General features: G+C 35.5%; 4 protein-coding genes across 9 annotated transcripts; 1 reads left to right on the top strand and 3 right to left on the bottom strand.

Annotated features, from left to right (window-relative positions):
* Positions 1–647: 647 nt before the first annotated feature.
* LOC146944008 (uncharacterized) lies at positions 648–1082 on the bottom strand. The gene has a single exon (XM_085747906.1). It carries the CDS (start codon positions 1080–1082, stop codon positions 648–650), a length of 435 nt encoding a protein of 144 aa, XP_085604032.1.
* Positions 1083–4304: 3222 nt separating this feature from the next.
* Positions 4305–16395, top strand: LOC146944006 (ras-related protein RABA1f-like). Its single transcript, XM_085742382.1, has 3 exons — positions 4305–4431; positions 13127–13639; positions 15778–16395. The coding sequence occupies exons 2-3, from the start codon at positions 13419–13421 to the stop codon at positions 16208–16210; spliced, it is 654 nt and encodes a 217-aa protein (XP_085598508.1). The 5' UTR covers positions 4305–4431; positions 13127–13418; the 3' UTR covers positions 16211–16395.
* LOC146944007 (zinc finger BED domain-containing protein RICESLEEPER 2-like) lies at positions 5010–11473 on the bottom strand. 6 transcript variants are annotated; one of them, XM_085742381.1, is made up of 11 exons: positions 11394–11473; positions 10335–10421; positions 7694–9790; positions 6755–6851; positions 6622–6662; positions 6407–6545; positions 6116–6305; positions 5792–5851; positions 5613–5699; positions 5432–5573; positions 5010–5345 (listed from the first exon to the last, which is right to left on the bottom strand). In XM_085742381.1, exons 1-4 carry the CDS (start codon positions 11419–11421, stop codon positions 6766–6768), a joined length of 2298 nt encoding a protein of 765 aa, XP_085598507.1. In that variant the 5' UTR covers positions 11422–11473; the 3' UTR covers positions 5010–5345; positions 5432–5573; positions 5613–5699; positions 5792–5851; positions 6116–6305; positions 6407–6545; positions 6622–6662; positions 6755–6765. The 6 variants fall into 6 exon arrangements, with proteins under 6 accessions (XP_085598507.1, XP_085598504.1, XP_085598505.1 ...); XM_085742378.1 differs by lacking the exon at positions 11394–11473 and adding an exon at positions 11038–11327 and having other exon boundaries at positions 5788–5851; XM_085742379.1 differs by lacking the exon at positions 11394–11473 and adding an exon at positions 11038–11327 and having other exon boundaries at positions 5432–5531; positions 5788–5851.
* A 1948-nt stretch (positions 16396–18343) lies between the features above and the next one.
* LOC146944005 (uncharacterized) lies at positions 18344–20647 on the bottom strand. The gene is made up of 2 exons (XM_085742383.1): positions 20142–20647; positions 18344–18519 (listed from the first exon to the last, which is right to left on the bottom strand). The coding sequence occupies exon 1, from the start codon at positions 20533–20535 to the stop codon at positions 20194–20196; it is 342 nt and encodes a 113-aa protein (XP_085598509.1). The 5' UTR covers positions 20536–20647; the 3' UTR covers positions 18344–18519; positions 20142–20193.
* Positions 20648–20780: the final 133 nt, after the last annotated feature.

Raw genomic sequence — 20780 nt, 5'->3', positions numbered from 1 at the left:
ATTCGATATGCACATTTTGTGTCTTTCTATGATGTCAAGGGTCTCTGTTGACCGTTATACGACCCCCGCATAAGCTGCAAAGCAATTGCAGGGGTCGTATGACCGATCAACAATGACCATGACACCACAAACACTCCTAAAAGCTACCTAAAAAACTTTAAAAAAATTGAAGAAAATGTAAGAAAGGAGGTGAAGAAGAATGAAGGAAAATGTTGAAGATCCATGCCTTTTTATAGTCTTATATAAGTCATAGGTCTTAATTACAGTCAAATAAAACGTGTTACACATTCAAAACCGTAAAAAAATGCATTCAAACTCCACTGACCGGCCTAACCTTTGGTGAAACATCACCGGCCAATGTGGTCCATACAAAAGAATCCTATGCTGAGGAATTCCGGATTACGTATTCCGGAATACACTTGCGCCCTGTGGTTTCCGGATTTAGTAATCCGAAAAGCATATATTTGGTTATTTTTATCTCATCTTTGCCGTAAATTAAAACATAATAACGCCGCACGCAATTAAATTCAACAACAGATAACTAACACGCAATTAAAACATAATGCAACAACTTAATTCAACAACACATTACTAACACGCAATTAAAACAACATAAAACACGCGATTAATTAAAACATAACACATTATCATGGATCATTCAAACTAACTTCTTCCTCCTCTGGTCCCTCCAGCAGAGCCCTGATCTCTTCGTAGTTCCTGGGCCGGTGCAAACTTTTCAGAATTTGTTCAGTAGATCTAACCAAAGAAGCGTCCAACTTGATCGGTCCTCTAGCGCTGTGTTGACCAAAGACAGAGAACATGGTTCTCACGTCGTCGTCGTTTGTGAGTTTCATCCGGCTGAAGCGAAGAGATCCGGCTGAGTCGGACAATGGACATCGATATTCGACACCGACCACCCTCCTTGTGTCTATGCGGTTGAGTTGACGGTTGATTTGATCCAGCTCATCCTTCAGCCCAGAGAGGGTGACATCGTCGCGAATCCTAAACAGATGGGGTGGTGTTCCACCGTTGTAGTAGACTGCCGCTACCTTGGTGTTCGGATCAAAGCCAGGGAATTCCATGAATTTTTTTTCCTGGTGTAGTTTACTTGTAATGAAATCAGGGACCCCTAATTATAGAGGCATTTGGGCGTTGTGGACCACAAAAATTGTCGGTTCAATGCAGGCCACACAGAAGAATCCAATGCTGAAGCAATCCGGATTATACAATCCGAACCAACCCTCACCATACACAACGTCCCAAGTTTCACTTTGGGACACCCCATTATCGTCTTTTTCCGGAATACGTTATCCGGAATGCATGTCTAATCCGGATTATATCTTCCGGACTGCAGCAGAAGCTTTAGGCCGGTGGTCTGCACCACAAAGAAAACGTTTTTCAAACGTTTTGGGCGGTGGTCAAGTGTAAAAACACGTTTTTTGACCGGCATTGATGGCCTCCCACACGTTTTTTAACCCCCTCCCCTATAAATATGGTTCATTTTCTCAAAAATTTTCACACCTTCTCCATTCTTCTCTTCTACTCTTCTACAACGATGTGTTTCCATCGTTGGCCTTTCATAGAAAGAGGCCTCTTTGGAAATCCATCAGGGGTCATATGATCGGTCAATAGGGTAGGGGTGAGTCTGAATCTGAGGTGGGTTTGTCTGGGTGTCATGTTGACCATCATGGTCTCTTGTTCCCTAGAGGCACCTGTGCCCCCTCTGTCTCCCCACCAACAACATTTCTTCTTCCCTGCCATCTTCTTTCCTCCCACCCTCTTTCCTCTCCACCAGTGGCTGGAGCTGGAGCCACTGGTATAGCTTATGTAATAGGATAGGATTAGAAATAGTTTTAGGATATTATGTAATAAGCTTAAAAAGCTTGAAAGCTTGAAAATTATTGTAATGTATTGTTCATATATTAATAAAATGATTTTTTTTATGTTTTTGTCTTTTTATTTATGTTTTTTAGTTTATTTCCATTTTCTTTTACGAATTGTAGACCTTACAATTGCAAAAGTTCTAATAAAACACTATTCCGGATTATATAATCCGGAAACATCTGCAAATTTCTAACAATGAAATCCGGAAAACATAATCCGGACAAGGGGTAAAATTGGAAAAAAAATAGGGCGCGCGAGGAAAGCCATAGGGTGGGAAAAGTAATACTCTAACATAAGTAACTACCACAAAGGCTTAATTACAAAGCCCAATGGGCCCAACCGATATATCACCATTTAATTACGTATTTTTTTTTATTCGAGTATCATCTACGCGCAGTTGCAAAGACTAATTTATCATTACGGGTAAGACCACAGTAAATGACAAAACTCTTCCTTCGAAGGGTTTGATTCGAACCTTCAACAAATTCGTTTTTTTTGTTTGGGTTCAGGGCTTCTTTGTTTCTTCTATCTAGGTTTAAGCCATGGCTTCGATTAATTAATTATCTTCCTAGTTATAGCAGCTATCCCTAATGCCTTGCCCCTCTCCCTCTAGTCGGGAGCGAAGCCTTTTGGGAGTGAGAAGAGAAGGAAGGAAGAAAAAAATAAAGGTCATTACTTTTGCCATCCTATTAGTTTCTCGCACGCCCTGCTCGGATTTTAAAATTAAAAAAATTTCAACGTGTTTTTAGAGGTTTTTATGGGATGTTTATATCGTTCGAATTCTATAATCCAAACTGCATATGACGCACGAGAAACTCATGAGGTCTGAAAAGAAACAGTAAAAAGTAAATGTGAGGCATCTGGCCCTTGTCTTCTTAGTTTTGGGTCCAATTTCAAACCCAACTTCAATCAAACAACAAGAATAAGAGAATTTCTTTACCCACCCTCCCGATTTCTCACGCTTCCTCCAATATTTTCATAATATATCATCCGAATGTTAAAAATATGTTTTAGATTATGTAATCTGAATCTTTTTCATACAAGCAAATTTAGAAACCACCCCCACTTACAAAGTTACGATGTAGTTATTACTCTATCAGTCTTAATTATAAGACCATTTTAAATATTTTTCCCTTAAATACAAGCGATTTCTTATATACTATTTATCATTACTTTTTTTAATTTTTTTTTTTTATATAGGAAACCATTAAGGTGAAGCGATGATATGGCCCCAATCTAATGCAATGAAAACTTTCCGGCTTACCACAAAACCAAAAATTTAGAGTTGTTTTTTAAAATATTCTCCTATTATTCTTAAAAAAAATAAAAAATCTCATGGTAATACTATCAACCTTAAAATATAAACAAAAAACAACATGAATACATTTATGCCGATCACAATGTTTGTATTTATTTATTTTTTAATTAATTTTGTGGGCATTGATCCGCAGAGCTGAAGTTTGAGATCTAAATTCTTTGCTTCTTCACACTTATAGTGTGTAGGTCTAGCCCGCAACCACTAGATTAATTGAAAAACAAAATAACTCTGTAATAATCATACATAACATTATATGCATTAATTTGCACAACACAAATTATATAATTAGTTACGGTGTGTTTTTAATATTTTTGAAAAATAATAAAAGAGGGATATAAGAACAATGAGATCGTCTTAAAGTCCTAACTAACCTGATAAATTGTAACAACAAAAAAAACTAACCTAACAAATGCTGAAATTGTTAGAACATCAAATTGATGATCTTTCATTTGTGTGTCTAAGTTTCAAGTGATTATTGTCATTTCGTCTTTATAAAAAAATAACTTACAATGAGAAAACTCAAAATAACTTATATGAGATAATAAGAGACTTTTTTTCCAATTTAAATAGAGATCCACTTCTAGATAGTTTTGTCACGATTTTATTAGGTTCGAGTGATTAGTCTTTTTTGGTGGTGGCCAGGGTTTGAACCCCGAACCTTGTATATATTATGCATTGCTCTTACCAACTGAGTTAAACTCACGATGACATTTCGAGTGATTAGTCTAGTTGCATGTTTGATTCCACTTCTAGACATCAAAATTGACTTTAAAAGTCTAGAATTGATTCTGACATGTTTGATTGTTGTCGAGTTGTCAAGTATAATTGATTATAAATGAAGTTAAGATTTGTAGATTGTGAATCTGCAATTGATCTTAAACAAAAATGGGCCTTATTAATTAGTGCCCCGGGCAGTAGTTAACAAACTAAAAGTAGAAAGAAATGTCAACTTTTGCATTAAAAATAACACTTTTTCAACTTTGAAAAAGTAGAATACACAATTTTTAAAAGAATATTTCCTTTTATAATTCCTTAACAAATGCCCATAAATAGAAGAGAAAGAGAAGTGTAATTCAAACACATCTCTGAGGAGGAGGAGAATATAATTTACTCTTAATTCGATCAAAAATCAATTATTTCAACGGCACAACCAAACACAAGTAAAGTAGTTGCATGCACTCGGTTGAAAAAAACAAACATCTGAAATGAGTTAATTTGTTTGCATTTAGGCAGTGGCGGAGCCACTCCTATGTGAGGGGGTTCAAGTGAATCCCATGGATTTCAATCTTTACACCTATAAATCTACTTTTTCACATGTTGAACCCCCTCAATATTTCTCTTTGAACCTGTTTTGTCACTCTGGACCGTCAAAACGTGGTGCAATGTTACTTTGTTTTTGTTTTTTGTGCTATCATAACATATTATTATGAAAGGGATCCCATGTCAGGTTAATTTGTTGCTTGTTAAATGCAAATGGGTGGACATCGGGCGGGTACGGGCGGGTTCGGGCCCAAAGTGGCAGCCCAGCCCAACCCGAAGGGTTCAAACCACTAGCCCAATTGGGCCCAAAACTAGTAAGCGGGTAGTTCGGGTTCGGTTTATCGGGTTGCACGGGTTATCGGGCGGGTACATACAGGTTGGACCTTATCTGGCCCAACATGATTTTGAAAGCCCAATTGAATTTTTTTGATTTTTTTTTTAAAATTGCTGTTTTGTTTATTTATAAAAATGAGGTCTGTCTGCCTAGTTTACATAGATTTGTTGGATTTTTAAAACAGATAGGATCAATTGTTGACCATATTTCAAGTTATCAAACACAACAATGACATTAAAATTTGTACTTAGAATAAAACTAACAAGTTAAAATTATCAATACAACACACAATACATATAATGCAGGATAGGAGATGCATAAATAACATTGCAGACCATTGTAAAGATTTAAATTAGTACAGTCATCCAGATGGAAAAGAAAAGTCTGTAGTATCAGCTGTAGCAGCATTATGCATTATATAATGCAGTGTTTGTCAATGATTCACACAGTGTTTGTCAATGATTCACACTCAGAGAGTTCCACTTTTTGTAAAGATTGGCATTGCAGTGCTAATGTAGTTAAGCTATCCTGCTTTTGCAGTGCTAATTTCTGCATAACCACAAAGGTCATCATTGAGGGCTATACTATACAATATGAGAATGTGGAGTTAAAAAAGACATGATTACAGGACATACTTGAAGTGAATTTCAAGTGATATTGATCCGGTGGAGTACAGAGCAGTTAGACACTTGTATAGAAGTAAATGATATAGCTCTCAAGTTCAAATCTGCTAATCTGCCATTGTTCAATATCGAGTTAATTCAAATGGAACACCATCTACACAATAAAAAATAAGACATTAGATAAAATACTTACATCATCCAGAGTAAAGTGGATCTTGATGCTTTGAGATTCAAAGCAAATTTGCACATCAATAGAGAGCAATGGCAGGCTTAACAAAAGCTGCAGATACAAAAATAGTAAGCCAAACGCATAAAAATGATGAAAATATTCATACCAATTCAAACCACAAGACTTTGAGCAAAAATACCTACATATTATCAACAAATGAAAATCACAAGCTGCTCAATTTTACTCAAATTAATCTTCTGGTTCTGCATAATCAAAATTAGATGATATCAGTATTCAACCAAAAGAAGAGAAAAGCCAAAGGCCCCTTGTTTCAAAAAGACACATACTGGCCTCAAAACCAACACAATACTCGTGCTGCTACCAGCCACAAACAGACCCACTAAGCAGATAAAAACTCCCACAGAATTAGGACGTAGCAGAAGCAGGTTGTCATGGTAATGTTGAATCCAGCCAGGTACAAGATTCAGGGACAGGAGAGCAAACAAATGTATCAAATAGTCACTCACCGGCTGCTGAGATTCCATTCGAGCAAATATGCCTCCTGGTCATTTTCCCCGTTATTGGAAGAGATACACCCCTTCACAGTGTTGCTGAAGTTTCTGAGAATTCCAGTCGTGATGCAGGTCAAGTGAGTCCAATAGCATAGAAGCAAGGGAATAGTGATGCTGTAATAGTAAAAACAGCTACAAAATAGTCCTTGTGATAACAAAATAGAAAAATATAATTAAGATTTTATAGTAAACAAAATCAAGCACAGCTGCGTAATAAAAAAAAAACAATAAATTGAGATTTTATACCTCCAAAGCTGCTCATAATCACAAAAGTTATGCTGCTACTAATGCTCAAAAAGTCACAACATTATGTGATAACAAGGTTGGTGTCGTCCAAAAAATACATTCCTATCCCACTTCTAAATATATTCATAAGGCAACAACACTGCATAATAAAATAGATATGTTAGGATTTCAACATGAGTAAATATTATCAGATTAAAAGAAGGTTAATAACATACCTATGACAAAAAGTTGTTATGCCACCCCAAAAAATCAAAAGCTACAAGAAAAACAGAGTATTAGACAATATTGAACAAAAACTAAATTGCTTCAAACCATAAAAAAGATTAACATAAAAATATGTAAACTTACATCCAAATTCATCATACACAGCCAGGTGGCTGTGATGATGAGCTACCAGCAGCAGCTGCATTTTGAGATCCTTCTCCAACAGACATTTTTTGAAACTCTGCACATATTCAAGAATAAAATTTTTCAGAATCATTATGGGAGCCCCTAGTATGCACCTCAAAAACAAGGGTCCATTGGTGGACCTATGTAAATGACCTCCCATTACCGGTTGCCCTCAAACTTGGTTAATAGTTTTCTGTGTGAATACTAAATGGTACCAATCTTATCATATGTTCATTCTATATCCTGGATTTGCGGTTTTCATGTTCAAGCTTCTGTGACTGTTGTTAAACCTCCCCTAAGTTTGTGAGTTTTGGTTGAATCAAGTAGTGGAAATAACCATCGAAGTCTCTTTATACAGATCTACTGGGCTCATCATTTTGTACATAAATTTGCTATGGATGTTGAGATTTTTGCAACGTTTACATCGTATATGCCAGGCCTAGTATTTTTTTTTCCACCATCTCTTGGCTTCATGACAAACAAAAAAAATTTACCCAACAAAACAGTATTTTGTTATTTTAATTTACTCCATTAGAACCACCCTGATAAACTTGAAATTAAATACACACTCAAACACAACCTCGCACATCGAATCGAATTGCAGCCCTTGCATTGGAAATATTCTCTCCTGTTGGATCCACAAGCTTCTCAAGGTGTGCTTATCATTGTGACCATGGCGATTTTAGGTGAGGCTGCAATGAGAGGTGCATAGTTGAAGAACCAACAGTGGAGGCCACTTGATAAAAAAAGTTAAAATTAAAAACTAAATTTGGTAACTGGTTATAGGAGGTCATTTGAAGGGGTCCATTGGTGGACCTTTATTTTTAGGGTCCATATTAGGGGTTCCCTTAAATTTATTATATGGTTGTTGTTTAGCAATAATAAAAAATATTTCACCTGCTATAATGTCTTCAGAAAGCTCAGTTTCCTCCATAAGTTGCAAGTCTTTAAAGTAAGTGAACGACGGTTTCAACCAATTTTGGGTACAGATTAATGCCTCTGCCATTTCTTCCTTTAGAGAGGTCCTGTAGGTTTCTATGACTCTCCCCCCTGTGCTGAAAGCACTTTCTGAAGCAACCGTAGACACCGGTATGGCCAAAATATCCTTTGCCATGGTAGATAAAATGGGATATTGACTTGAATTATTTTTCCACCACACAAGAATGTCAAAATCTTCAGTACGCTTGACACACTTGCTATTAATATACCCATCAAGCTCATTCTGTAGGTCAATTGAGTTTTGCTCCTCCAAATGTTGGTCAAAAGCACTGGCCCTTGCCAAAGCCGAAGGGTGCCGGGCAGCAACAGTTGTATTGGTTTCAACATGGGTAATTGTTTCTCCACCACTAGCAAGTGGTTGTGCATTGTTGACAGTTTGGTTATGGGCTTTCTTATACCAAAAATAGAGTTTATCTAGATTCTCCCTAATAGATTTAACCAACTCTTTGGCAAACACAGGTCTATCATAATACATGTCATTATTAAAAACCCACTCAATATATCTCAACTTGTATCGCGGGTCAAAGATGGTGCCAAAATACAAAAGATTGTTCATGTTAGCAATGTTCTCCCAATATTTGTTGTACTTAGCCATCATTTCCATACCCACACTTGCAAAAATTGAGTTTAAGTCCATAGTGGCACGCTTCAGCTCAGCATAAATTGAGGAAATTTGGTGAAAGGCTGTATGTATACTCACATGTTGGGAGGTTGAAAACAATTTTGTTGCCTCATAAAACAACTCCAAAAAAACACAAAAAGCCCTTGCATTCTCCCAATCATCACTCGTTGGTGGACCAGCAGGTCCAAAGTATTCCCTATAACTAGGATCTTCGTCTTCAAGCTTTTCAAAAGCTACTTGAAAAGGTACAGCACTACCTAGCATAAACAATGTTGCGTTCCAACGAGTTGAAACATCAAGAGACACTAGTTTTTTAGATGTTATTCCAGCAAATTCGATACACTCTTTGAACTTGGCAGCCCTTTGAGGAGAAGATTTTACAAACCTAACAGCATCTCTGACACTAGTAACGGAAGTATGTTTTTCTTTCAAACCATCCAAAACCACCAAGTTCAAGATGTGTGAACAACACCTCATATGGAAATAAGACCCATCCCCCATCAGCCCATTCATTGTTTTAATCTTTTTTTTCAAATATGTCACGGCTACATCATTAGCTGATGCATTATCAACAGTTATAGAGGACACACATCTAATCCCCCAATCCCTTAACACCTCTTCAATCTTCCTACCTACAGTCTCACCCTTGTGGTTTGGGATTACAGCGAAGCTGATTATTCTTTTTTGATACTTCCAATCATTATCCACAAAATGTGCCGTAAGGGTCAAGTAGTTAAGGTTTTGAAGAGAGGACCAACAGTCGGTAGTAAGTGCTACCCTATTGCAGTCAGATTTAAAGAAAGCTTTTAATTTTAGTTTTTCATCCAAGTACAACTGAAAACAATCCCTGGCAATTGTCCTCCTAGAAGGAATAATAAACAAAGGCTGCATTGTATTACTGTAGTGTTTAAATCCTTCTCCCTCAACTGTCCTAAATGGCTTCTCATCTAAAACTATATAAACTGCCAAAGCCTTCCTACAAGCAAGCTGGTTAAATCTAGAGCTAACCGGAACCAAACTAGAACCCTCAACAGCTGGATATGAAAGAATGGTTTGGTTGGGACCATTTTTTAGAAGACATTGAAGGATATGACATTTATCCATATGTTTGTTCAAGTTGGTGGTACCATGAGTCTTAGGGTTACACAGGTATCTTTGGTGACAATGTTTACAAGCAGCAGTTGGTTCGTCAACCTCACTATCAGGTAACATTATAAAGTGTTCCCAACAAGCCGCTCTTTTTCTAGTCCCATTTGCATTAGCCTTTCTCTTTTTTGATGGTTGAGTATTAGTTAGTTCAGGTCCAGCAACCTGAGTTGATGGTGCTGCACCAGCTTCATTATTAGTAGTTTGAGTTGATGCTGCTGCACCAGCTTCATTATTTAAAAATTTATTAGGTGAGTATTAAATATTTAATGGTGTGTATTAATAGATATAAAGTGTGTTTATTAGATTTAAAGTGTGTTTATTAATCATTTACCCCAACTTTAGGACTGTAAAAGTCAGCAGCCATAGGCATTAAAAGTCATGCATAAATTCAACAAAGTGTGCATAAAGACATGGATAAAATCAGCAAACATGAGCATAAAACACTCAACAGCATAGGCACTAAAAATCAGTCATAAATTCAACAAAGTGTCGATCAAAGACATTAATAAACAAAGCAAACATGAGCATAAAAAACTCAGCAGACATAGGATTTAAAAGTCATGAATAAATTCAACTAAGTGTGCATAGAGACATGGATAAAGTCAACAAACATGAGCATAAACGACTCAGCAGCCATAGGCATTAAAAATCATGCATAAATTTAACAAAGTGTGCATCAAAGTCATGAATAAACTCAACAAGCATGAGCGTCAACAATTCAGCAGTCATACAATATACACAAATGACAAGGCAACAAAATATACTTACAATGCTCTCCTTGCTCATTAACTCCTCCACTTGCTGCAGTCCTTGCACCTGGACTTTGAATGCTATTAGCCTCTTGATTCATCTTTTCTAGACATAATATCAAAAGATAAGTTAGCGGTGAAGCAGGAGTTACTAAATATGACAAAGTTGAGTGCAGGAACAAGTATTGCACCGTATGATTGACTCATCCAGAAGTTATTTAAAATTACAGAAGCAAAAGTACATTGCTCATTTAACTTGAGAACAATATATCACAAATGCAAACCAAACGGATAAATAACCTAGAATATTCACAGATGGTGACCTGAAAAGGGCATATAACTACAACAAACTCAAAGATCTTGCAACAAGATCATCCTAGTTGCAGGTCTTATAAAAACATTGCCATAAATTTAAAAAACTAGCTGATACATTCAGCATCTCAGTTCAAGCAAGATAGGTAAATGATTTGGAGCTCTTTTCATAATAATAACTACAAATAGAAGATACATAGAAATATCTTTAATAATTATTATCAAAGGTTAAATGAAGGTATCTTTAATAAAAGGTTGACTCAGTTAAAAGAAATACAACCTGCGAATTTAGCCTATAATGTTATTACAACCTATTATTATTATTATTATTTTAGACAGGATATTAAGAGTTTTCATAACAATAGTATATTTACTTTTTATATAACATAATTGAAAGAACAAAAACCAACCTTCAGATTTGAAGCATACGCGGACCAGACCAGAGATGTGAATCATGAAACAAAAACAAAAGCAAATAGTCAGAAACAATAAATCGAGATAAAAAATTCAAATAGTAACAAGATAGAGAAAAACAGTTCAGTAGAGGGTTTAAATTCAAATATGGAAAATTAGCTACCCAAGAGAAATGGAATTAAAAATGGAACTTAGCATATTATGCACATCACCGTATTCAAATAGTAACAAAAATGGAACTTTTAGTTTTTTTTTCATTATAAATACGCCAATTGCATCAGCTCCTTAAACTTAATAATCACCAGGCCGTAGAAACAATAAAAATACAAACATAAAATATAGCAGATCTTACCTTTAAATTTGAAGCATATGCAGAGCATGGATGTGAATCATGAAACAAAAACAAAAAGTATTTGGTCAGAAACTCATAAACCCTAAATAAAAATAAAAAATTACAAAGATTAAAAACATTAATATCTAACCTTTAGATCTGAAGCATATGCAGGGCAGAGACGTGATTCATGAAACAAAAAATAAAAACAGTCATTCACACTCCTAAATCGAACAAAAATAAAAAAAAATGACAAACCTTAAAAAGAGAAAATCTAACCTTTGATTTGAGCGTAGTAAACGACGGCAATTTAGGGTTCTACGGTGGTGTTAGTGACTGAGAGTGAGAGAGTTTCAGGATCTACGGTGGTGTTAGCGATTTAGGGTTCTCAGGATCTGACTGAGAGTGATAGAGAAAGGCGTAAATCAAAGGGAATCGTGTTGGAAAGTGGTGATTCATGTTGGTAGGAGGATTTGATGGTGAGGTGGTGGTGGTTAGAAGCGGCGGCGGCACTAGGGTTTGGAGAGGAAGGTGAAACGTGAGAAAAGGTGAGGTGAGGCGAGTGAGAAAATGAAATGAATGAGTCTTCAGATCTAGGTTAGTGAGGTTAGTGAGATACAAAGGTAAAACGACGTCGTTTTATTAATTCAATACGGGCGGGTTCGGGTACCCGCGGGTGAAGGTCAGTTACCCGCATCCGCCCATATATACCCCTCTGAACCCGCATTTATGACCCGTACGACTCGCGGACCCGCTTGAACCCACTCAGATCGGGTTTTTTTCCGGTTTTTTTCGGGTTGGTCCGGGTCGCGGGTCCTTGTCCAGCCCTAAATGCAATATATCCAATTGACTAGCACATCATTTGATTGTATCTTTGGAAAGTTATTACATATATGCATGATTCGTTAAAGATTTTATATTTATCTGGTAAGCATGCTTTAAAATTTAAATAATAATTTGCGATTGTTTATACTTAAAATTATTTATTTTTACTAATACTTAAAATTATTTATTTTTACTAATAAAATTAAATTGATATGATTCTAAACGATAAAAAAATTGTCGATTGGTCTAGAAGTTGATTCACATCTCGTATGAACGTAAGTTTAACTTTTATTGTCAATGTAAGAACCTTATTGGTGGATAATTTGTAAGTACATTGGTCCTCGCTCTCTTGATCATGACGAGCTTTGGTACTCAACTCACTTAAACTGTTTTTTCTGCTATAAAGACTGTGATGATTGAGTTGTGTAATCAAATAGGAGATGAAACATTTGTAGAATATATATATATATATATATATATATATATATATATATATATATGGGGTTTGCTAGGATACACCTACTAGTTTTTATTAAGGTGTGTTTTAGCAAAGATATAACTAAAAAATTGTTAAATACACCTTAAGGTGAATGTTGCTAAAACACACTTCTAAAAAATAAGTGGGTGTATGTTAGCAACTCCTATAGGCATTTGCTAGGATACACCCACTTATTTTTTAGAAGGTGCGTTTTAGCAAGTTATAACTAAAAAGTAGTTAAATACACTTTAAGGTGTAGCTTGTTAAAACACTCCCACATAAAAACTAGTGGGTGTGTTCTAGCAAATCCATATATATATATATATATATATATATAGGCAATGTAATTTTTAGAATAAACATTATTTTTATTGCGTATTATTAAAATTATTAATTAAAGTTCAGAGGTTTGAACCCCCTGACACAAGGTCCTGGCAACGCCGCTGCTTAGGTCACCATTGCCAACAACATTCCCCAAAACAAATAAAATTTGCCAACTAAAAACCCCCAACACAACACACACATTGCTGTTTCATTATTAGTTTGTCCTTGTTGTGTTGTTATGTTTCCTTCGACGTTATTCCAAATCTGGATTTCATAGTATGTTTATTTGATTATTAATACATTCAAATCACAGACACCCTTTGGAATCTCAAACATACCCAACTCATCAAAATCATTTTTTTTTCCTTCATCCCTGATTGATTCTCTCTCTGTAGAGAAAAAGGGGGTGTGTTTAGCAAATGGGGGCGTATAGAGCTGATGATGATTATGATTATCTGTTTAAGGTTGTGTTGATTGGTGATTCTGGTGTTGGAAAATCCAACCTTTTGTCGAGATTTACAAAAAATGAATTTAGCCTTGAATCTAAATCCACCATTGGGGTTGAATTTGCAACCAGAAGTATTAGGGTTGATGATAAGGTTGTTAAGGCTCAGATTTGGGATACTGCTGGCCAAGAAAGGTTAACATTCCTTTCCTTGTTCTACATTTTGGTTATTGCATTTTGATTAGGTTAAACCATGGCCCAATTTGTTTCTTTTTAGGTTTTTTCTTCTTGTTTTCATTGTGATAGGTATGAGGCTTTATGCATAATTGTTTGGCACCCCTTGTGTTTGATAAAAGGAAAATGTTAGGCTAATTAGGGATTTGATCATTATTGTTTTTGTGACAGAAATTTGGATTGTGTTTTATGTGGCCATTTGTGTTGCAATATTATTAGTGGACCTCAATGCACTTATTGTTTCAATTGGATTAATATGTCCTAGCTTTTATGCATTTATGTCTTGTTTGAATATGGCATTCACATAAATAGATTGTTCTTTTGTCGTGTTCTATTTGCGTTGAAGTTCCCTGTTAACAATCTTATAAAGTTATCACTTGGCTAGTCTTGCTTGCAAACATTACTCTTATCAACCTTACAAAATCAACTTGTAAGGTGGTGAGGACCCGCCCCCCCTCCCCACCACTTATAAACATATTGTTAGATCATATCTCATCATACGTGGGGCTCATAACACATACCCTCACGCCTAATAGTGGAAACCTTATAACATGCGGTCCAACAAATTTTGGATAGACTTTGATATCATTTTAGAATTTGGGTTGAGCCTTACTTAACTCTACAAAACCACTATGTAAAGTGAGAGCTGTCCCCAATTATAAACACGATATCAAACCATATCTCATCCAACGTTGGACTCTCAACATCACAATTTTTTTGGTTTTAAGGACTGTCTTTTACCATTTGAGTTGTACACGGGGCATATGGTATCACGGGGAGTGCGTTCGAACCCGAAATTCCCCACTTCTTAGCACTTAGTGTGTTTGTGAGTCAGAGGCGGATCCAGGACTAAACTTTTGGTATGGATAAAATAATAGTGTCATAAAAATTTGCCCAATAAAATAAAAAACTATGTACTATTTCTCCAAAAATAACAATTAGAGTAGTTTTGTCTGTGCTAGTTTTGTTAATCCAAGTCCATTTATGACCTTAACAATTGCTAATTGGAACAAAATGAGTCACCAGCTTCTTCTAACATTTCATTTTTATAGACATCCTTCATATATAAATAGTTTTTAGAAATTTTTTGAGCCACACCAAGCCATATAACGTATCTGCCCCTGGTGTGAGTTTGCCGCTAGGCTCTTTAGAACAAAAAAGAAATCTTAATATTTGGGTTGGGTTTAACTTGACCTTTCAAATCTGCCTTGAAAGGTGAGGACTGCCTCCACTTATAAACACACTGTCATGCCATATCTCATCCAATGTGAGACTCTTAACAATTACCAATGTCTTCAGTTTTTAATATGTAAAATTAAGATGCTCTAAGCTAAGTAACTTCAAATCATTTTGGTTGTATGCTATACTGTTATCTGTCTCAAGCTGGAATTTGACCTGTTAGCTGTTACTAAAATGACTTGCCTTGAAGGATATAGTTGTAATAACTAATAATTTGAATTCTTGTGTTGCTAAAATGTGAAGATTCCCCCCCCGTGTTTGAAGGTTGATGTATTAAGATCTTTCATTTAATTATCACATTGTAACAGCATGATGGAAATTTAGGTGTCCTCTATAATTGTTCGATCATATTATAAGTCACTACATACTAAGAAATAGAAAAGGTTAAATCATGTTGGAGCTAGTATCGATCTGATTACTATAACAAAACCTCCCTCGCTAGGTGGGAGTTATTATGATTGATTACTTACCACTAATGTCTTAACTTTGTTGTGTGATGGTAGCTTAAAAAGAAATTATTATGGTAATGTTGGTAAAAACTTGTTAGCCGAAGAGTCTTATACTTATACTTAAGGTAATGTGGCTACATTCCTTTATGTGCTAAAGTGGAGTTTTGTAAACCAAACATCTTTAATCCTCCTTTTTCTGCAAATTATATTAATCATTCCATGCATAATTTAGTTTCTTAACAAGGCCCATAATTGAATGTCACTAATACCGAAATCCTCCTGCAATGGAACTTAGTACTCTTGTTGAGTAACATTGCCGAGTTTTGTCGTCTGGATGAATAATTATTTTCAATTTTGTATTTTATTGACATGACATGTAAGATATCTTAGCCTACTTTTCCCTTTCTAAAGGTACCGAGCAATTACAAGTGCATATTATAGAGGAGCTGTTGGTGCTTTGCTAGTGTATGATGTTACACGCCATGTTACATTTGAAAACGTGGAGAGATGGTTGAAGGAGCTGAGAGACCACACAGATGCCAACATTGTGGTGATGCTTGTTGGGAACAAAGCAGACTTGCGTCATTTGCGAGCGGTTTCAACTGAAGATTCGACAGCTTTTGCAGAAAGAGAGAACACATTTTTCATGGAAACCTCTGCCCTCGAGTCCATGAACGTTGAGAATGCCTTCACTGAAGTGCTGACACAGATCTACCGTGTTGTGAGCAAGAAAGCCCTTGAGATTGGTGATGATCCAACGGCACTACCGAAAGGACAGACAATCGATGTTGGATCTCGGGATGATGTATCGGCTGTGAAGAAATCAGGATGTTGCTCTGCGTGAGCTTACAGTAAAAGTTTATGTATTTTTACAGTAAACCTATGCGATGTCTATATTCTTATAGAGAGATCATTCTTTCTGCATGAAATTGATGAAATTGATTGTCTAGACTCTAGAGAGCATCACTCCTAACTTTCGGCATTGGTCTGTAGCAAAATCTGTTCAATATTAGTTAGATGTTTAGGAAACGTGCACTTTCATTTCGCTTGGTTCGTGTTTCTTTTGAAGGTATTCATTTATCTAATTTCAGGCTTTATTGAATATTTACGGCTGCTTGTTTGGATTAGTCTGTACTTTTTGGTAGATCAGAATTTTTTGCTGAGATAAGTATTTGGTTCGAGAATCAAAGGAGTTTCAGGTACAAAAGTCCATTTTGACTTACATTGAAATTAAAAGACTCATCCTTAATTTAAGGCCATTTTAACTTTTCTTGTTTTGATCAAATCATACCTATCCTTAGAAGATAACCTTGCAAGACGCTTTAGATCTAACAAAGATGGTACATGCTTCTTAAACCTTGGTTTCTTAACCTGCCTATGACCTTCCTGATTGTTTGAAATATCCCCTCCATCCTCACAAAGAGACTTATCATTATTCTCATTATCAACCACGAGCCTCTCATACACCCATGGTCCTGGTCCTTGACCCATTTGAACTTCTAGATTAAAACCTTGCTTTGTCCGAGTAGCTACCGAGTCCATACTAACTTCTTTTTGTTGATTAAATCCTCTGATTGACCTATTAACTTGGAAGAACCTCATCCTGCAAACACTGGTCAGTTTTCGATGTCATACCCTGTGACTGAACCGATCGAACCTTTACCAAAATCTGGATCCTTCTAACTGTCACTTCTTGTGACCATTCCTCTTGTAAATGATTCACAAGAGAATCTACAAGAGGAACATCATCCGATAAACAAGCTGGTTTGGAACACAGATTCTTTATCTTCCTCATACTCCACTAAACACGCATCATCTGCTAAACCAAACTTCAAGTCCTCCGCAATTCTAATAGGATAATTTTTCCAATCAACCAGAAACACTTCTACCTCATTAATTTCTCCCAAAATCTTTGCAGTAATCATCAAATGAGCATAATCTAGCCGCACTCTATTAAGAGTACAATCATCGACCTTTACACAATCTTCCTTTTACTGATGCTAGTTTCGCAAAAATAATTAACATTCCATGCATGCAACGTATACCATAACAACACACCCAAGCTCCTCTTTCATAATCTATGTCACTATCATTCGATCAAGCACATCAATCATACACAAAATTACGGGAAAAAAAATCAGCCACTTCTTAAAATACCGTCATAACTCATAATCTCATCCTTACCCTTATGATACATAAATAATTTATCACCACCCATAGGTACAACCATAAAATCATCGAACAAATCATCTAAAACAATTTGTTTTTTTTGAACAAAATCTAAAACAATTCGTTGAAAAACCGACACACACCAGTGTGTATTCTTGCTGTGACCCCCTTACAAGCCCATTCCACATCTTCATTTACCAAGAAATACTTCGGCAATCATCATCTTTTAGGGTTTCATTTTATTTTTCAAATATTCTAGAGAAACTTCAGTATGTTGATTTAAGAAAGGGTCTGAAGGTGCGTGGTATGTTGTCGGATGTTTTTGTTTCTAGATTTCGCAATGTTAGTAGTCAAGTGTTTGGTTTTGCTAGGTTCATGAATGTTAGGAATGTAGAGAAACTCAGGAAAGTTTTAAATAATGTGTATTTCGGTGATTGTCGTATGTTCGAAAAGTGGCTCAATATGACAGGTTTGAACAAAGGAGTAGAGGAGGTTTGGGCAAGGGAGAAAAGACCCACTATAAGATTAATCTCTGAATCTATAGCAGCAGAACGTTGGATTTTTTCACATGAGATTAGATTGTCAATCAATGAAGCAATTATTATTAAAAGTCTCACTACAGTTTTTTCATAAATAATTAGTGAGACTTTTGTTTACAAAATACACTTTTCACTTTATTTTCTGTTTTCAATTGTTTTTTCATAAATAACACTGAAAAACAAACTTTTATTGTAACTACAGTTTTTTTTTTTGTTACAGTTTTATTGTAACTACAGTTTTATGTACAAGACTTTAAAAAAAAATAAACAAAAGAAGTGACATCTTGTAATTAGAAGTGAAAAAAGAAAAAGAAAAACATAATAACATATTCTGTTTTCTCAGAGCAAGAAAAACTTAAACTTTCACAATCAAGGTGAGCCTTCAGGGCACTGTCAACATAAACCAAAACCAGCTCTTATGTGACTTCATTCCTGGGAATGGCACCTGCAGTTTAAGCACATGAATAAAAAATAAAGGATGTAAGTTAACCAAACAAACATGAATGTTATAATAATATGAAAACAAACCAATTCTTAAGGTGATTTCCCCCTCTTAGGTATCACCGTCTTATCAATCTAAGCTTATTCACTATAGTTCAGGCTTCTTGCCTGAATTCAACAATCAGTTTTTATCATCATGATTTGCATCTCTATTATAATTTGAAGTATTGTATTAGTGTTTAGTCTTTCTGTATTCAAATTAGAATATCAATCATATCAAATCCTATTCACAATTCAAAGTATATATATTTTCTCGTCCCTCTTTATCTAAAACCCTACAACTTCAACGGCATAAGAGTCAATCATGCAGATATGCTAAATGACTTGAAATACCCATATGATGTATTGATCAAAACTGATGCCTCTTGTTATATGAGATTAAAAAAATAACCAACAAAACAAGAGCTATGCCTAAAAATGTTCCAATTCCACCTAACATACAAATACAACAAAACAAACAATATGCAGCCTAGGCTCCCAGCAGACAAATTTAATTTAGTAACTTAAACTCCACCTTTTAAAATGTGACTCCAAAATTCAATCAGCTCACATAATATCAAACACCAAAATAACTGTGTGTGAAAGACTAAACTTGGAGATTGATTAACCTTCTTATACCACAAGAAAAGGAAAGAACCAAAACTACATGTATGCAAAAAACTCAAGACAGGAAATTGAGAAAATTTAAAGGCAATGGGCAAACACATAGCATACTCAACAGACATTTAGTTAAGGCACCAAATTGAATAACGATGATACAGTTAGCAAAATAACAATCATGGCTATGCTGGGCTGGAGTGGAATGGATAGAATGGAATGGTTTCAGCTTTATTATGATATGTCCCAAAACATAATAAGTTTTTATCAGCCCACTTAGTTTCCAACCAAGCATGCTTAAGCATGAAATTCTTCAAGGGTATTTGTATATAATGAAGTTATGATGACTGGTGCATCAATCCATAAACCATAGGTCACCGTGTCTTCAGTAGTATCACCAGAAAATAGTGTCAAAGTCTATGGCGGGAGGTTGCCCTATTTTACATACAAAGTATTCGTTAACAAAAGCCAACTTATATAATTGAATTGGATAATCAACAACAGAAACCACATAAGTGTACATAACTCACAAGCCATGTGAGGAGTTCCAGACATAAAAAACCTATCAACAATAGATAATAAAACCAATGGAAGAAGCAGACAACAATAGTACATAAACGGGAATAATGGTTCTCTTCTTCTGCACCATTATTCTCTGCTACCATTTATCATCTTCAGCTTGTTCATATTCTATAGTACCAACAAACAACCTACTTCACAATCTCAATTTCTCTAACATATACAAAAAGCTGTTTTATTACTCTAGTGATCTATCTATCTAAACATAAAATTGAATGACCCAAACATATCAAAATACAAACTTTAACAGTTTTTATAATACCCAACAACCCAATTCAAGTCATGTATATAATTACAGATAACTAAAAACAAAATTCTCAAAATTAAAACAAAAAAGCCCCAAAATATGCAACAACAAAAATTGTAAAAAAGAAGAAGAATGAAACTGACCCAAAAGAAGGGAATGAAGCAGCAGGAAGAGAAAAGTAGAAAGGTTGAAACTTTATTTGGATTGAGTAGGTTTATCCTTGTTATCAGCATCATCATGAGAGGAATTAGGTTTGGAATTGAAAGAGGGAATTGGATTTTCACCCTTGATGAACCAACCAAGAGCAAAGAAAGCACCACCAGCAAGAATGGCAGTACCCCAAGCGTGAGAATACCATTTACCATACTGTCTGGTAGCGTATTTCCATTGATCTCTCAGAGTTGCGGAATCAGGAATGGTTGTTTCTGCTGGGTTGATATGAGCTTTGTGACCTGAAAATTTGGTTGAACCATGATCTGCACTTGAAGGTTGAGGAGGGGTTTTAGTTTTAGGGTTAATCTCATCATTATTACTCATGATGTTGGATAGGGAGATGGAAGCAATTGATTGATTGCACTGCACCTTACCCACAGACAAATTCTTTGCTTTCTCTATGAGCTGATCCTGTGTTTGATTTTACAGTGAAGATAATTCATTTTGGGTAAAGTGATTTATAATTGTGTCACGTTTCGAGCAGCCAAAATTTATTAAAAAAGTGTACAATTAATATTTTAAAATATTTGATTAAAATTGATTTTGCCTCTAAGTTAAAATTATCAATT

The sequence above is a fragment of the Medicago sativa genome, chromosome 2 (assembly GCF_051527215.1).
Source record: "Medicago sativa cultivar Bolivia chromosome 2, Bolivia_mono, whole genome shotgun sequence".
Lineage (NCBI taxonomy): Eukaryota > Viridiplantae > Streptophyta > Magnoliopsida > Fabales > Fabaceae > Medicago > Medicago sativa.
This window is presented reverse-complemented; position numbering and strand designations above follow the sequence as displayed.

Bases quoted from the DNA above. Each gene is read 5' to 3' on its own strand.
- LOC146944007 (XM_085742378.1), bottom strand. From the start codon at position 11,083: ATGATTCACATCTCTGGTCTGGTCCGCGTATGCTTCAAATCTGAAG. The intron at 10,422-11,037 runs GTTGGTTTTTGT...TATTATGTCTAG, and splicing joins CGTATGCTTCAAATCTGAAG to AAAAGATGAATCAAGAGGCT. The intron at 9,791-10,334 runs GTAAGTATATTT...TAAATAATGAAG, and splicing joins TAATGAGCAAGGAGAGCATT to CTGGTGCAGCAGCATCAACT.
- LOC146944006 (XM_085742382.1), top strand. From the start codon at position 13,419: ATGGGGGCGTATAGAGCTGATGATGATTATGATTATCTGTTTAAGGTT. The intron at 13,640-15,777 runs GTTAACATTCCT...CCCTTTCTAAAG, and splicing joins GATACTGCTGGCCAAGAAAG to GTACCGAGCAATTACAAGTG.
- LOC146944005 (XM_085742383.1), bottom strand. From the start codon at position 20,535: ATGAGTAATAATGATGAGATTAACCCTAAAACTAAAACCCCTCCTCAA.
- LOC146944008 (XM_085747906.1), bottom strand. From the start codon at position 1,082: ATGGAATTCCCTGGCTTTGATCCGAACACCAAGGTAGCGGCAGTCTAC.